Source organism: Ischnura elegans, chromosome 12 (genome assembly GCF_921293095.1).
Source record: "Ischnura elegans chromosome 12, ioIscEleg1.1, whole genome shotgun sequence".
NCBI classification, from domain to species: Eukaryota; Metazoa; Arthropoda; class Insecta; order Odonata; family Coenagrionidae; genus Ischnura; species Ischnura elegans.
The window spans coordinates 48,626,311-48,644,121 of record NC_060257.1 but is presented as its reverse complement, the minus strand read 5'-3'; the positions used below and the strand labels follow the sequence as shown (position 1 = coordinate 48,644,121).

At 37.7% G+C, this 17,811-nt stretch overlaps 1 protein-coding gene across 8 annotated transcripts in view; it reads right to left on the bottom strand.

Moving 5' to 3' along the window:
* The window catches only part of LOC124169672 (homeotic protein female sterile-like), a 107,712-nt gene extending 89,942 nt beyond the window's left edge, over positions 1-17,770 (bottom strand). For 2 of the 8 annotated variants that reach the window (XM_046548335.1, XM_046548339.1), the window contains exons 1-3: positions 17,392-17,770; positions 10,902-10,950; positions 10,766-10,819 (exon numbers count right to left, since the gene is read on the bottom strand). In XM_046548335.1, the coding sequence (XP_046404291.1) occupies positions 10,766-10,819; positions 10,902-10,950; positions 17,392-17,618 (330 nt within the window). In that variant the 5' untranslated portion in view covers positions 17,619-17,770. The other 6 variants (XM_046548336.1, XM_046548334.1, XM_046548337.1 and 3 more) reach the window with 5 other exon arrangements.
* Between the last annotated feature and the right edge of the window lie 41 nt (positions 17,771-17,811).

The following is a 17,811-nucleotide window of genomic DNA, read 5'->3' as shown; positions in this document are numbered from 1 at the left end:
TTTTAGATTTTTAAATGACAACATCTATTTTTCGCGATTAAATGAAAAGTGAAAATTTTCAAGCGCGCGAAAACGCGACGCTCAAGTATGAATGCCGGGAAATATCTCCGTACGTCGTATTTCTGGTTCCCCCTCCCACCCGGTGTGGTGACCTTGAGGCGAGACTTAGCGCTGATACGTCGCAGGATGCTAGCGGATAGCCGAGTACCTTGCTGGATGGTAGCGCTTGGCTTAAAAAAGGTTTATTAATACCTTATCAAACGAGGAAAACTTTCCGACCTTAGCCAGTTTCAATAAGTGTTTATTAAGACATGTTTCCCTGAGCTCTGTGCCTCATGCATGCATTGGTAACCTCAGACGATGTATAACTCCTATCCTCTCGTGTAGAAACTAGGTCCCTGTGACGTCATGCGGAGTGGAATCGTATGGGCGCCAATCTGGCCTTTTTCAAATGAGGATAAAATTTGACCCTTGCCATTCGTCTAAACCGGTATTTCAAAAACCAAACAATTTGTGTATTATGAATACACTAATGGTGGGTAACGAATCGCAATCAATGCCTTTGGTTTTCTTTGATGAACGAAACTACCTTAATGTGGACGAAGAATACCTGTGAAGAAATATAGAACAATCTTGGACATGGAGAAGAACCTGCCTATGAGTAAGGCATCTAGAATTGACTATATTCCAACAGACTTAATCACAAATGGATGAGACATTGAACCACCTGGACAAAACAAGTGAAATGCACACTACAGGTGAGATACCAGGAACTTTAGAAGAACTTTATCATTCTTGAGTGGAGGACTGAAAATTTTAGGACCATAAGCCTGGCATCACATGTAATGAAGATACTGACCAGGATCATTTCCAGAAGGATAGAACAAAGAGGAAACCTGCATAAGCAGAAATTCAAGTTTAAAACATGCAAAGGTACTAAAGCTGCCCTTATTGGCCTAAGGGCTGCTCATTGGGAAGAGAATGAAGGATAACAAGGCTATGTTCATTGCATTTATAAACTTAGTGAAGACTTCTGACGTGGACTGGAATTTCTTGTTTGAAATACAGGGAGAAAATAATGTGCTTCACAAAGATGGAAGAATAATCCAGAGTCAGAGCAAGTAGCAGTGATAAAATCAAGTCCCAGCAGCAAAGAAGCAAGAATGTTTTGTTTTCAGTGATTTTAAACGTTTACATTCAGAAATACATTAATGAGATCAATTAAATGACATAGCTTTCATACCAGGGACAGAGAAGAATTTAAAGAAGCTTCTGGTAAATATGGTTAGGAAAATGGGCAGGTATCAGCTGAAAATATGCACAAAGAAAACTAAGATGATAGTATGCAGATGAGATTAATGGGCCTTCTGAAACCAGGCAGATAGTGCTAAGTCATATCATGTCATATCAGGTGACCATCACTTATTTCTCTGAAATTATTTATAGTAAAACTGATTTTATGCACTTTGATTTTACATCGAGTCTTGATTTTACGCAGCAACATTCAAGTCCGGCCAGAAAGCATAGGGAATTGCAATGGTGAAACTTCAATTTGACATCTTTTCTTGATTTTATGCAGTTTTTTTACTTAGTGCCGCATAACCTAAGCCCCAAAGAGCCAGTTAATCTTGACTTCATTCAGTTGTCTTCTGGCTTGGCATGGAACAAATTCAGTATTGAAGATAATTTTGATCTCGATTTCATATACCGTATAAGCTTGTGTAAGAGGCGCACCTTTTTTCCCAGACATTGCACCCGAAAATGGGGGTGCGCCTCTTACACAAACTTCTTATCTCCTCCCCTCCCCTTCACCGGTCGCAAGTCCAAGGGGAACTGAGTGGCCTTGGTTTTCAGCGTGAGTCAGTCATCTGAAACCCTGGGTCAAAATCAAACGGCAGGCAGGGGAGTTTATCCCTTAGTGACGTATTTTTAAAATGCTCCTGTTTGAATTTCTTGCAAGCAACGCGCCGTCACGTCGGTACCCCAGAGGTGAACATTGAAAAGATCGCGCGGGGTGATTCGCTCCGGAGCGCGCACTAAATTTACTGCCACGAGTGGGCATCCCGCGGCATTTATACTGCATAGTGTAATCGCTTATCAAACGTATAGAAACGCGTCGTTTTGAAGGACATACCTGGTTAATAGTCAGCATCTGTCTTGCCGAGCAATTTCCATTACGTTGAGCACCTGATTTTTCAAAAATCATCTTCAGACGCTAATATGAGGATTTTTGCAACTGAAAATTATATTGGTGTCTAAACCTGCAGTTTAAAAAATTCGAACGAGTGTGTTCATTGTTGGACTAAATGGTGGATAGAAGAAATCGGAAATGCTTATAAGTGAAGAGCGCTGAAGGCGAGGTCGAGGGGAAGGAGCACGCTCCCTCCCCTCCGTATTTCAAGCTACGAGGCTATGAGCGAAGGAGCAAGGGAAGAACACGTCCGATCTTGCATGTGACGTCGTTGCCTTTAATGCGAAGGGGCGAAGGCACAGCAATGTGATATACGCAGTTTGCGTTGCCTGAAGTTTCCAGTCCGTCTCGTCTTGTTTGAATGCGCTTATGCTACGCTTGTTTCTTCCGAAATTGTGCTGTTTGGACTATGTTGAATTTTAGTAGCCTTGTTTTAGCAATAAATCTTTGTGTCAATCAATTAGAGCTCAAAAAACTTAAATGCTGTCAGATATACATCGCGTTCGGTCAAATTCTTTTTAGAACCTCCTGCGTGTCTTACGATTGCTGAAAGATATCGAGATATCTCCGAGCTCAGAAGGTGACTCACCTAGCATTTGACCTCCAGAAACTCGGAAAATTGAACCTGGTAGACCGAAAAAGGTCAGTTGGTGAGATGGGGTAGGGATGAAACACGTTTCAATTGTTCCCCTGTAACTTGAAATTTTCCTATTTTCCTGTGGAGTCTCGGAAAGGAAAAAAACGGCAGAGGCATTGGCTGATGGAGGGCCGAGTGTAGTTCCGTTAGGCCCCTTGCACGCACACCGAATTTGGAAAGCCGGTAAAATATCGGCCGATATTTTACCGGCGAAGCGATGCTTGCACACACGCCAGATTTTTACCGGTCAAACGATAAGTTGCTATGTTTTTTAGCCGGCGCCGGCGATCCACAGTGACAATGGCCGGCTGCTAACCGGCATTTTGCCGGTGCCGGCGCGTGGTCGGTACGTGTGCAAGCTCCAATGCTCTCCCATTGTTCACTATTGGAATGTGGACGGCCGATATTTTACCCGCCGTCCAAAATCAGTGTGTGTGCAAGGGGCCTTAAATCTACGAAGTGGTTATTATCCTACGGCGCTGAGATTTCCCAGATTGTTGTCCAATCTCTTGGGAAGGTTCATGCTATGTGCCTGTGGTGTTTTGCCTTAAAATTTTCTACGGCTGCAATTCTATTGCAATACTTCTGCGAGAGCTTTTAAACAAAATTGTTCGTGAGTAGGACAAGCAACGTAGAGCGATGGCGTATGCGAAGAGAGGATCGGAACTCTTTCTACTCCCTCTTATGCCGCTATCACCGCCGCAGTTATCAAAATTTCCTCTTTCAAATAGTACTGAAAGAGGAAATTTCGATTACTGTCGAAATTCCAGGCATACATCTGCAACACCGCATGATAGGATTTAAAAAAATGCCGCAAAATTTTTTCTTTACAGCTTCGATCCTCAAAATAGGGGTGCGCCTCTTACACAAGCTTATACGGTACATATTGTCAAGTTTCTCAAAAACAGGTATCGCATTACAATCCATGCCGAACACAGCTAGATAGATAACAGCAAATGTAGTAGTAGTCCACTACTTTAAATATAGAAGAGTCTCAGTCACAATTTTTTTGAGATATTTTTATGTGTATATGCAGAACATTCTGTAAAAGTTTCACTTGATTTCATTCAGCCCCTTTTAAGATATTGACCTGTTAAAGATTGACGTTAAAAGGCTTTCGGCACTGTTTGACAAGCTCTAGAAAATGAAGGAGTGCATTATCAGTACTAAAACTTATACTGCAAGTAGTGTGTAGATAACGTTTTGTAAGCGAGTCTTGTTTCCTTCACAAAAGATTTATGGTGTTAAAAAGTTAGTATTGACAAATTTTTCATGAGTTTTTATGGAAAGATTTTGGCTGTCTCTTTAATGAATGAAATTTTAAAAAAATGGTTTCCTAAAAGTTCTTTTCATGATGAACACACTGGTTTTTTCATTATACTGATACATCTTAAAATAGTGTTGAAATTAAACCTTATGCAAACCACGTTTTTCATCAAAATATACCCCCCCTCCCCTTTAAAAATGGCTGCCAAAAAAATATGCCTAGTAAATAAGGGTTTTGTGATTGTCTACTTGTAGGGAACCGATGATAAAATAATCAGCATGTTTAAAAATATTGAGCAACATCACATGGGTGATTAGAAATGGACTGACCCGTGACTTACCTCAATTTCTTGGAAGCAACCATTATTTAAGTAAAACTGTGAAGGCTTAAGCTGATTACTGCACAAGCAACTGCATGAGTAGCTTTTAACAGAATTTAATTCAATACCCAAAACATTAATGACAAATGAAATCCTTGATGTAATGAATGCACATGCTTATTCTAATGATAATCACCCAGTACAGTAGAAGATCAATAACTTCAGTAGGTAAATAACAGAATTCAATAATCTATAATTATCTATACAACAGAAGGTTGTCTGGCATTATTCAAAATTTTTATTTTTTTTACGTTGCATAGCTGAGAATACTAGAGATGGGTTGAATAGCAGATTTCTAGAACTCGAATATTGAATTCGAATATTAAATCATTGCTCGAATATTCAAATACCTCGAATACTAGAATTGCGCAAAGCATATTAAACGTATGCTTCCTCTTCTATTTCACTTGATGAATGTATAAATAAAAAGGTACTAAGTGAAACGTCGATCTATCGTTTTTTCAAGGGGATGGACAAAAAAACGATGAATGTGGGAATGTTTTACTAGGTTGCCTAAGAAGCAGGAAACCAAAGATTTAGGCGAGTAATTGTGATTTCCAGTATAGGATTCAAACAGGAATTTAGCTGATTACTGGAATATTTTGATTTTATGGAAATATGGATTTGGGCATATAGTTGATTCAACTAACATCTCTTTCAAATATCCTAAGGGGACACACCACCTCGCAAAAAAATGATTGCATGCCGTCTCGGCATTTACACTGCTACGATGGATTTCTGTCTGATGTATACATTCGTATCTACCAAATGCCATGTCAGTGGCACGCCCATCTGATACTCTGCTTCTTCCTACTTCTTATTTTCAACAGGTAGCTCACTTTACCCTCACTCCTGCTGTCAAGTGCTAGCAGCAATCCCAGGGGTTTTGCAAAATACACGCGCATCTCCACCGGATTTTCTTCAATTATTTTCAGACCATCTTTGGAAGTTCTCACGAGATAGCAGATGAATTCGAATTGCTAGCAGGGAGAAATAAAATATCCTGAGAAAATATCCCTTCGTCTGTGACTGTGACAATAGAGATTTATAGCATAACTAATGAACTGTAACTTGATATATGTTTTCGGAAAAAATACAGCATCAACTTCCGAGTAGCTCAGCTGCGAGGATATCGAGTTTCACCAGGATGCTAATTGTAAGTCTCCGTCATATTTTGACATTTATTTCCTGCATGAAATGCTTAAATGATGTCAGAAATACCTTGGTCTCATAATTTTTCAAATTACGGACACATTACTAATATTTCAATCCAATGAGGTAGCGAATTTTGGGAATTGTGCTATGTAGTTACAGACCCACAGCACTATGGTTCTCCTGGTGAGTGAAACCTGGGATTTTCGGATTTTTTCACCTGATCATTTTCGGTTCTCCATGTCGAACTCTTTTCACCGCTCTAATCTGCAAATTTGATGTAGTTCGACGCCTTGCCTATGATGGCGCTGCATGCCATCAAGGACTAGAGTTCTCTACATTTTTCCGAGTCAACTAACAACGACGTGCGTGCGACAGTGTACGGGGCGAAATTCAAAGTATTCGAGAGCGCACCTTTAGCATACTTATTCGAGATCTCGAATATCGAAGGAATGGAAATTTATAATTGACATATTTCAAAGAGGAATGGAAATAAGTTAAAGTTAACATTGTGCTGCTAAATATTCTGGCATTAACATTCGCGAATGCTTCATCTTCTTTTGTTCCTCAGGCAGCAGAAAGCAGTCGGCAGCATACCCGCACGTCCGTGAGTTGTGTGAATAGAAAGCATTTGATAGTAGACACTATGGCCAAATAACACCAATACGTCCAAGCAAGAAAATAAAAATAATAGAGTAATATGAGAGTGGCGTAATTAATTTATCTTCCTATTTGCTCTTCACAATAAAATAAAACAAAAGTGCCCAAGGAATGCAGACCATGAAGAGTTAGAAGGAGCTTTGCTCGGGTGGTTGTGCCCACTTTGCGGGAACTTCTGAGAAAGGGGCTATGCCTAAGTCTAAAGCGGAGTATTTCAGGGATAGATTGCGAATCGAGAACTTCAAGAGTTCGGAGGGTTGGTTATACTAATTCAAAGCACCAAAGCGTAATATCCCGTCATAATTGCTGGTGATGCCTGCGGTGTAGACCTGAAGTCATGAAAGAAAGGACTCCAATACTAATAACATAGACGAAACTGAAATCTTTTACAACCAACTCCCTGCCAAAACGTTTGCAGTACGAGGTATTTCTTGCAATGATGCTTTTGAGGTAGGTAGTGCGCCTTAGCGATGGTGTAGGATGTACGATACAATGATACTCAGCGTGAATTGTCCGGATGGAGGTACTTATTCCCTGTTGCGTTCACAAGTAAAAGTCACGATCACAATGCACTATTCACAAGGGTGAACTATTTGCGTCAGTGGTAGGAGTGGTACTGGTGCTCTCTTCCGTCACCCGGGTGGCCAAGCATCCCCTGGTGGCTGCTGGAAGAACTCAGAGAAGAACTGACTCTCGTTTGGCACCATGTCTTATGCATTCGGCACAGCCACAGATGGCATATGTGAAGAGCTTATGCTACGCTTTTAGTTTCTATAATTTAAAAAAAATCTGCATTCCTTTTTCATGTTTCTCAGTCATTATTGAGAATGTTAAATCAATAAATTCATACTCGTACGTTTTTTTGGCCTTAGGGTCCATCAGATGTGTACGCCTTTCTGTTTTTTTCTCGCAAATACTACCCATGTGAGCTATGTTCGTCGCTGTTTCTTGCATCTTGCTTTTGTTTTGACTAAGTGACATCAGCATTATATCTGCTTTATATTTTTCGTGAAATAATATCCCGTTAATATCATTTCTTGTATTGACAATAGGGTGGTTTCCTATTATTTTTTTATTGCTTTAATCGAAAGATTATTGCTCCTGGAGTACGTATTTCACGCTTTTAGATTTTTAAATGACATCATCTATTTTTCGCGATTAAATGAAAAGTGAAAATTTTCAAGCGCGCGAAATCGCGACGCTTGAGTATGAATGCTGGGAAATATCTCCGTACGTCGTATTTCTGGTTCCCCCTCCCACCCGGTGAGGTGACCTTGAGGCGAGGCTTAGCGCTGATACGTCGCAGGCTGCCAGCGGGTAGCTGAGTGCCTTGCTGAATGGTAGCGCTTGGCTTAAAAAAGGTTTATTAATACCTTATCAAACGAAGAAAACTTTCCGACCTTAGCCAGTTTTAATAATTGATTATTAAGACATGTTTCCCTAAGCTCTGTGCCTCATGCATGCATTGGTAACCTCAGACGATGTATAACTCCTATCCTCTCGTGTAGAAACTAGGTCCCTGTGACGTCATGCGGAGTGGAATCGCATGGGTGCCAATCTGGCCTTTTTCAAATGAGGATAAAATTTGACCCTTGCAATTCGTCAAAACCGGTATTTCAAAAACCAAATAATTTGTGCATTATGAATACACTAATGGTGGGTAACGAATCGCAATCAATGCCTTTCGTTTTCTTTGATGAAGGAAACTACCCTATTTTAATTAAAAATGCTTGTATATCAGTGCCGTGGTAAACTCAGTGTATTATTTCAAGTACGTCGCGAGCACAACACCCAAAAAGGAACTTTTTATTAACAGCAATTTTAATCACATCATTTTGCACGATTAGCAAAATTTTTACCGTAGCTAATGAAGATATTACATTATATGATAGAAAAAGTTTTCCAAGGCAGGATCGTTATACAACCTTCCACTGTTTTCGTCTGCAGAAACAAATGCGATACGTTATTTCACTTAACTGCTGGACGGGAACAATAAAAATACACCAATGGAAGCATTTGAGGCATTAAATAACCGTGATACAGTTTTATCAGTTATTTTTTGAATTTTCAGTGGAAAATACCAAAATAATAGAATAATCATGTAAATGCACTACTTAACTGCATAGAAAAATGGCTTCGTCGGTTGTGTATTGGCCAAATGTTTGACAAAGTAATCATGATTTTTATTCAGTAAGGCACTTATAAATTGTTTGAATGGTTATTTGTTGTTTAAGTAAGGGAATTTAGTGATGCAAAGACACATCGCCTTTCGTCTGGATGTATGCTTACGTTTAATGGATATAAATTTATCTGTCGCCGCACCACTCCTTTTCCTTTATAACTGTTTGCAATAGGTATATTGGCTATTATTTGCTCCACCTCCGGTAAAGCGACAATTCACTATAGCGAGTGTTAATATGAGCACTGTGAGGTCTCGTTTTATCGAGGTTGCACTGTTGTCGGTTGCTTCAACCACAGGAGCCTAGCAGCAGTTTGAAAATGGTATGTGTCCATCTCTTTTCACAAGGAGGCGTACTTGAAACACTTTTATCCCTTCCTAATGGCACGTACTTGAAACCTGGGATTACGATAAGCAGTTCCATGAGAAGAGTGAAAGGCCACACTGCATTACATTCTCAATAGGGTGGTTTCCTAAATTTTTTATTGCCTAAACTGAAAGAATATTACTCCTGGAGTACAAATTTAATGCTTTTAGATTTTCAAATGACGATATCTATTTTTCACAATTAAATGAAAAGTGAAAAATTTCAAGCGTGCGAAAACACGACGGCTAAATATGAATGCTGGGAGAAGCCCTTGTGATGTCATTCTGGTCATATTTTTTCCCCTGATTGGTATCAAAGGAAATGATGCATTTTTATGTGATAAAAACAAAATCAGTCTAATCCATAAAATTTATTGCTATGAATAATTAAAAAGGATTTAAAACTTTTGCAAATGTTCTTCGTTCATAAATCGCAATGGTAGATATGTCATGGCACAACATTATTACAATGTGACAAGAACGCCAATATTTTCCCCACCATAAAATGTGAACCTGTCGCAAACTGCATTTCATTTTCACTACTACTAACTACCTTATCCTTAATTAAGGATAATGCTGATTGGTGGTAATCCCACTTAGTGTAGGTTACTGTAAATAATACTGTGTGAAGTTAAACTTTTAAACTTTATATTATTAGTCACAATAAATCTTTGAAGTTTGACAGCAAGAGGGCAAAAAATTCCTACACTTTCATTTTTGGTGTTAAGGATGAACAGCACAAACTGATTATTTTACATCACACATTTTTCAACATCATATGTAGAAAACCCTTACGCTAAATTGAAAACAGGATCGGAAATGTATGCAGCGCAAAGGAAAAAAAAAGAAATAAAAAAGCCATTCATTGGAGACTATGCAAAGGTCACTTACATAGAATATTCCAACATCTCTTCGCACAACATCAATTAAAATATATAGCAGAATTGATTAAATTTAACCAGTTTACAGTATTTGCCCCTAGGATGCTGTGAATAAGAAACCTAACACTACAAAAAATCCTTCTTGATAACATGTAGGTACAATTTTTACACAAATTAGAAAAATTTATCTAGTATTAATCACATTACAAATTCCGAATAAAAGTAAAGCTACACAGAAGATATAGTTAAACTGGGGGTCCATTTATTTTAGATTTTTCAGGATGCTATCCCATTCAAAGCAAACATATTTTTAGCAAATTATACCTCAGAAGGTGGAAATTGGTGACCATGGAATAGCTGTCAAACAATTTATATGTCATGTGTAACAACTTAAGAACCCTATCTACACATGCAAGTAGATCATTGATCCCCAGTAGATGAGGTTCAATAAACCTATATATTCTACAAGACTTCACTCCACACATGAGGAAAAAAAACAACATGAATTATCATATCGCTCTAGCCTAAACAAATGACACAGTGGAGGGCACTCTTTATTACTTCCTAATAATGATATCTACGTTAAAAGCTCTCAACATAAGAGTAAATTTATATCCATGAAATGCTCCATAAAAACTTCAGTGATCTAGAACTGAAGCCCAGTAACGAAACAGTTCTACTAATAAGTGTCCAAATACAAGCTGAAAACATGTGAAAGTGGCCAAGTATACATCCACGCAACCAAAATTCTTAAGGAAAGTAATAAATGGAAAAGCTTCCGGTGAACGGAGTTAGATGTCTGAGAAAAAATGTATCAAAATTTCAATAAAATATATCAACTTCCCACTTTGCTTTAGGAGTTTTCTCGGGGCAAGTAGTGAGAATCAAATGCGTGTGAGTATTTTTGCCAGAGCGGAACGTTTCCAAGGACCAAAATTCTTCAGAGTATTAGAGGTTTCCCAGGTTAGCGAACACCCTGTTTGAGCAGCTACCAAGACACAAGACTACTATATGTATATGATAGAAAAAATTGAAAAAAAGAACGACACTTACTTTGCTAACCTTATTAATGGTTCCCAGTCTGCTCTCTCGATCCTTGGATGACGACTAAAAAAATCAAAAAACAGACAATATAATATCATCTCAGAGTATTCAACTCAAGCAATGATGGTAAATGATCAATACTTACTGTGCTATTCTGATTTAAAGACTCAACTTGCTGCATTTCCTCTTCAGTCCTGGAATATAAAAAAATGTAATTACCTCCCTTTGCAAGACAAAAACAATTTTAGTCTGGTTTTGTTAACAAAAATACACCAAGAAGGAATGTGCACAATTTATTAAAATCAACAAACCACGTCAACAAAAAATATAGCAAGCAATGTCGACTACCTTTAACTCTCAATTAACTCCAAAAAGCGGCAAGCCAACAGGAGTCATTTCAATAAGACATTTTTCAAACAGACACAAAGAAATTAAATTAAAAAAGTAACCACTTCCCCTCTCTGAAGCATTATGCAAAGATGGGATTTCTTAATTTTATTTCTTGTGTTGAAAATATGTAGCACACCCGTTTAAGTCCCAAAGGTAAGTCTAAATAAGGCATCATAATTACAAAGATTACAATATTTCCTTCTTCCCAAGAGTAAAAAAGCAACAACACTAATTGCAACTTCAGTTTCTCATAAACTAAGAGCCATTGGCATTAAAATTGCCAGAGCGTAGAACTGAAATAAAAAGTATTTGACACTAATTTTCCATGAGGCAACTCTTTTGCAGCTTGACCAGTGCTCACTAATCTGACATTTGGGAGTAAAAAAACTGTCATAAGCTAGTTGCTATACCGAATAAATAAGACAACAGTCCAAGTGCTATTTAATGCCGATTTTAAATCATAACTTATATACCTGAGAATTTCCAAAGACTTCATGCTTGTTCCCAACCCACCACTCACAATAACTAACTCAAATACTTTTTTATGTTACATCATCCTGCTGATCTTGTTATAAATCACAAGGAGCAGGCATGGATGAGCTGAGCAATTAGATTTTGATATAAAAATGAAGATATGAACTTGACCTAACCAACCTAAATTACCATAGAGCTCAATGCCAAGAAGATAGATGGCTTTATTTTAATTACTTAAGGATTAACACATGATCCCCAGGACCTCAGAAATACACACTTGACAAAATATAGCATCTTTGGAATTAATGTTTCAATTTAGTTAAAAGGAAAAGAATGGGCTTCAAGGATGATGATAAAGTAGTACCATACATGCCAAGGAGAAGAAACAGTTTAACAGTCAAGAGTTTCCAATATGCTATTTGGAGGGACAATTTAAAATTCTTTTTGGTGATGGTACAGATTCTACTTATTGCTGTTGATAACTGCTGAATTCTGAGACAATCAGGTGAAAGCATTTTCACAGAGGTATATGTAAATTCAAATGAATAATTTGAACAAATAAGTAAGTCAGATAACAAATAAACTTCTCAGAGATCCATGAATGAAGAGTATCGATGAATAAATACCAAAAGTCAAACCAAGGCTTTGGACATTCACACACTGATACACCTTTTCAAAAATTTTAATCCTCTGAGTTAAATGTACACAATATGTGAAGTACAGCAATAATCAGAGCCTTAACAAGCACGAAATTTCTTCTTCATCAGCATAAACCAAGTGATTTTATTGCCCGCTACATGTCAAACAGCAATGATGCTAAATCAATATAAAATGCTTTTTATTTAATTAATCACTGTGGGTTGAAGACAAATGCTAATGAGGCAACTAAAGACTTACAATTGAAATTCATGAATAGAACTGTGTCAATGTAAGGGAACCATATGTTATGACAAGAAAATTATCTTCCCTATTCAGCCAATCTCTCATAAGAATAAAATAAGAAGATGTGAAAGCAGCTGCCTACTTATTTTAGCAGGTGACACCATAATGGTTCATGATCAATCCCCGGGAAAACCTTACACTGCGGGAAGGAATTGCTCACAAGATTGAAAACAACAATGAATCAGGAAGCTATGTCCTGCTGGACGTGAGCTAATTACACAATCTACTTATGTGCACAAGGGTTAAGGCCTTTTCTGGTTGCTAGTAGCGTGAGGATTAGGCCAAAAATGTAAAAAATACTATACTTGTTACTTTTCCTATCTTTATGGCAATGGTAAGACACCTCACCTTCACCCAAGCATATGTCAAGATTCATATCTATCACCCTCCTCATTGAACTCCTCTCCCCTCGATAGGTAAAAATCTTCAGAGTAATATGACCATATTACGTTGTTAAGCGTAAAAAATCAGGTGCACTGGAGCCGGGCATTACACAGCATACACAGACACTAGGACAAGCTGCTAGGACCTAGGGAGGCCGCAAAACCTCACCATTCGTCCTTTCCTACATAACTTGACCGTAACTGACAACAAAAAAATAACTAATGAATAAGCCTAATGCTTAAATGGGATTATTTACTTGACAAGAAGCATTATTTTCCATTGAATTGCAGACATTTTCCACTCCACGTAACTAATTCTAATCCCTTCTACAACCAGCACAGGAGTAACAGATGCATGACAGCAATTCTAATATTACTGCTTTACAGTTACCTAATCTGTCTTCTACGAAGACATTCCATAGAGTTGTCTCAGTTAATCATCATTGTAATTATCCACCCTTAACCAGTTTGACAATTATCAGGTTCGTAACAGTACACCTAACAACTCCAATGGTCATTTATAATAATATTTTTAAGCCTGAATTTATAGCTTGGTATTGAAACTTAAATGACAATATATAATGACTAAGGTTATATACAAGTTTTAGATGCTACAGGTTTGAAAAGTGTATTCAATTACTCCATCTGACCCCTCTAACTCCCCCAGTCCACATTCCTTCATAGAGTATGTTTCTGCCTAGCCAATGACAGCATCCATATTAAGCATTTAGCTAAGCTGTCCTTTATATTTCGAGAACAGTCCTCCAATCAACTTTTTGCATTAATGAACACCTTCTATGAAGTGTATGTTTCAATAACTCCTAGCATCAAAGTCTGATACTAAATGGCTCACAGAATGCGGGCGTGCCAGGAGACAAAACATTGGAAGAATTTTCCTACTAGCCCAGCACAACGCTTCTGCATTCAAAAATGCACCTGCTTTTCCTCTCCCATCTTCCACACACCTGATTTTTTATTATCAAACAAACTAAAAGCAATCTCATTACTCTGAAAAATTCACTATTTAACGAAAACAGGGTTGTGAGAAATAACTCAATCAAGTGGATCCTAATGAGCTATGATTTTAATAACATCATAAAATGATCACCAAATAAAGAAATTTTCACATTAGAAAATTAGTTGAAAGAGTTAACACAAAGGAGTAAACAGAAAGGTTTACGTGGGAAACAATTCCATACAACAGTAAATCATAGGAATTGAACTAAGGGCACATTACTTATTCAAATATAGAAAAGAATTCTTTAACACCTGCTAAAGAATAAACCCCAATTATCAATCACAAAAGTAATCTGAATACTTATAGCTCACTTAAGTGCAAGGCAAAAAAATCTGCCATACATCCATGAATATCACTATTATCTGCTATGAGCTTAGAATCCAAAAGCATGCAACAACCTTTTGTACACAATTACTTGTACTTCAACAACCAAAGTAGCCACCAGTAATTAACATATAAAATTAGGGCCCCAACCTCCCAGTGTGATCCTACTACTTAACTGCCACTGGATCACCTGTATATCATGTTTTACATAGAAGAATTTTCTTGCCCTGTGGCAAATTCTCTCTTAATGCATCTCACCCCAATTATCTACATATATAAGCCAACCTGCATCATGGACCTTATAAAAACTCCCCTCCCAATCCATATTTGGCATCAGCATATATAACACAATGGATCTAAAAACTTCAACCACATAGTTGCATAAGAAGGCCAACTGCAAAAGCATGTGCCAGGGAGACGTGAAACATGTAATTAAGGAATAAAAGCAGCGCAGCAAGTTTCTAAATTGTTGTATCATATCATAACAGACAGATAAGCTGAAATAGCGAAAGAAGTCTATGTCTAAGTTACGAATTAATATGCAATCTGACACAAGAATTTAAGAACCTAAAAAGAAAGACATACCAATAGCTTTGGTAACATTAAATCTTTCCACCAGGTATAACCAGTAAATGACAGAAAAGAATGCCCAAGATAGCATGCTTAGGAAAACAATGGATTGTCAATGGAAGATGATACATTGAAATAAATAGGGGAAAAAGATAATTTACAAGCAATTAAGGCGTAACCCTAGAATATATAAGTAAATAAATGCAATCATGCCGCAGTATAAAGAAAAAAAAAACCAGACCAAATTTTCTTCAATGCCAATTCTTGACTAATGTAAGATATTGTGTACAATCAATACATTTAATGGAGAATAATAGTTATGTAAACATGAACAGTAGATCTTCTTGCTCTCTAAACTGATGTATTATATACAAAATATAAAAACTCTTATGATTTCTTCCTATTCATAAGCAACATAATTTTCTGAAGCTTCATAAAATGACATTCGGTGACGAATTGAAGTTTTTTAAAAATATTATAGCTAACATGCATGGCACAAACACAAAATGAAGATCAAGAAAGAAAAATGTGATTTAAGATGTACAGAAAGAAGAACGAACTTGATATGAAGCATAAATTATGACGATGTCGTTGTTCAGCTCAATTCCCTCTCCCAAATACAAACACTGAAATATTATGTCAATATTGACTGAGATCATGAGGGTCTAGCACTGCATCAAATTAAGGATAAAACAAACCACTTCCCAGCAATTAGTAATACACTAGAAGGCCCAAGTCATGGATTTCGACACTTCACTTCACAAGTAATTTTGAGGTAATTTTTCCGTACTCATAAGCAATCATTATCTGACACATGTTGTTGATGAAAATAGATGCTGAAGAGGTAAAATCCAAAACCATTCGCAATAGAAATAAGACTGCAAATTATTTTGGTGATACGTCATGGATACCATTGCGTGTGAAGCAGCTTACACCCAGGATCACCCTTGAGGACTCAGAATTAAAACCCCTAACTCATTCATGCGAACAATAATGGGCCAAAAATGTAATCATAAAACACATTAAACATTACTCAACTCCTGGAGGGAGATAGATCATGCAGGCAGGATGTTGAAACTGAAATTGCAACTAGGATGTGTGCGGAAGGGCTACCCATATTGCATTTATGTTCACTCAAGCACATCTATTCCTTTTCAATGCAACAGTAGATTGGGGTAAAATAAAAAATATACATAAACAACTGATATGCATGCGAAACCCTTCAAAACATAATTTAAGTAGAGGATAACTCTACTCTGGCGAGATCACGATTTACTGCGGTTAAATATTTGAAATATCGTGATAAAATAGCAACTAAAACAAGAACACGAAGATTTACATGACCTAATTTTCTTGGGAGTCACATCAATAGCATGAACACCGAGATACGCCCACTTCTAACAGGCACTACTCTACACTACCATTCAAGAAGTTAATTCTTTGAACCCAATATACTTTACCTTTCAGACCAAATATGAATGCTGACAAGTCTTCGGTCAAAAATGTATCCGCAACACCATTTGCCCTCGCTTTGCTACCCCCTCACCTCCGTTGATGTCGCTGTGCATCCCGCGATCAAAATCTGAGAACGTCAGAAAAGAAAATGTTCCCTCACTACCATGAAGAACCTTTAGATTCCTTGGGCCTCCCAATATCGCATCCAAAGGAATGCCCCCATGCAATTTATAACCCTCGTTAAATACCAGGAAATTAGAAAATATCTATGTGTTAAACAAATTTTCATTCTGAACGTCGCACGCCAATGTCACAACCACAAAAGCCATAACAACTACCATCGCCCAACTCTTCAAACACCAAGGCGACACAACTGAACTTAATAGCGTGAGGAATATTCTCATTGATTTTTTTAAGGGTTAGGGAATTCTGCCAATGGCAACTTAAATGTAAAACAACGACCACAATTTTCTAATAAATACCTTTATTATCAAATATCTCTTAGTTGTATCATGTTTTTCAGCTATAAATATTCAATTCAAAGATAAAATAAACATAAGACCAGTAGTTATGAAGGCCGAGGTGGCCAAGGTATATTCTACGCCAGGGCTTCGGTAAAGCCGTGTAGTAGGTGTGTGTATACAAACTGTAAACGCGGGAAAACTTAAGGATCACAATATTTTGCACGAAATTTACGCGATTTTCACCGGATAAAATGCACTAAATTGATAGAAATAGATATTTCTTATTTTTGGTCAAAAGCTCTTCAACATGGCGGGCTTCCCACTCGAGGACGAAAGCCGAATATGCAACCGCCGAAAAACCCGACACATTTATCTTTAAAGAACATAATTATTAGCTCAGTTCCTTCAAAGGGCACCTAGTGCCAACTTAATAAACCTACCTTACACTTATTGATGAAATATAAACAGTATTTCAAACAAAACAATACACTACGCCTTGAATGTCGCTTCCCCTGGATGTTATGGCCGCCTTCCCTAGGATTGGAACCCACTCACTCACGTACGCTTCCCAACCGCACATTTATTGTTCTAATATTGTAAATATTATTTCAGTACCCTGAACTGGAGTCAGAAGACGATTGCTGGTTCCCTCGCGGAGTAGGATGATTCTTGATACCCATGATGAATATGGATCTTAATTCTAACGAGCAGCAAGAACTCAAACAGCAATGGCTACGCAGCTCCACAACGGGTTGCTTGAGTGGTGAAAAATCCTTTGAAATTTCCAATACTCTGATTGGTCCATTCCGGTCACATGACCTCAGTAGCTTATGATTTCCCATAAAATAGCGTTTTTACTCGCAAATATCTTGACATATTGTTCCCTCTGCGTTAACACACACATTTTAATTCATCGGCGGCGAACATTTTCAAGGAAATTGGCGAAAATCCGCGAAAAACGTGGCCATAGTGATGGAGCGTCACTTCTCCACCAACACAAGCTATGATGGTCACGTGACAAGAAGCAGGAATTAT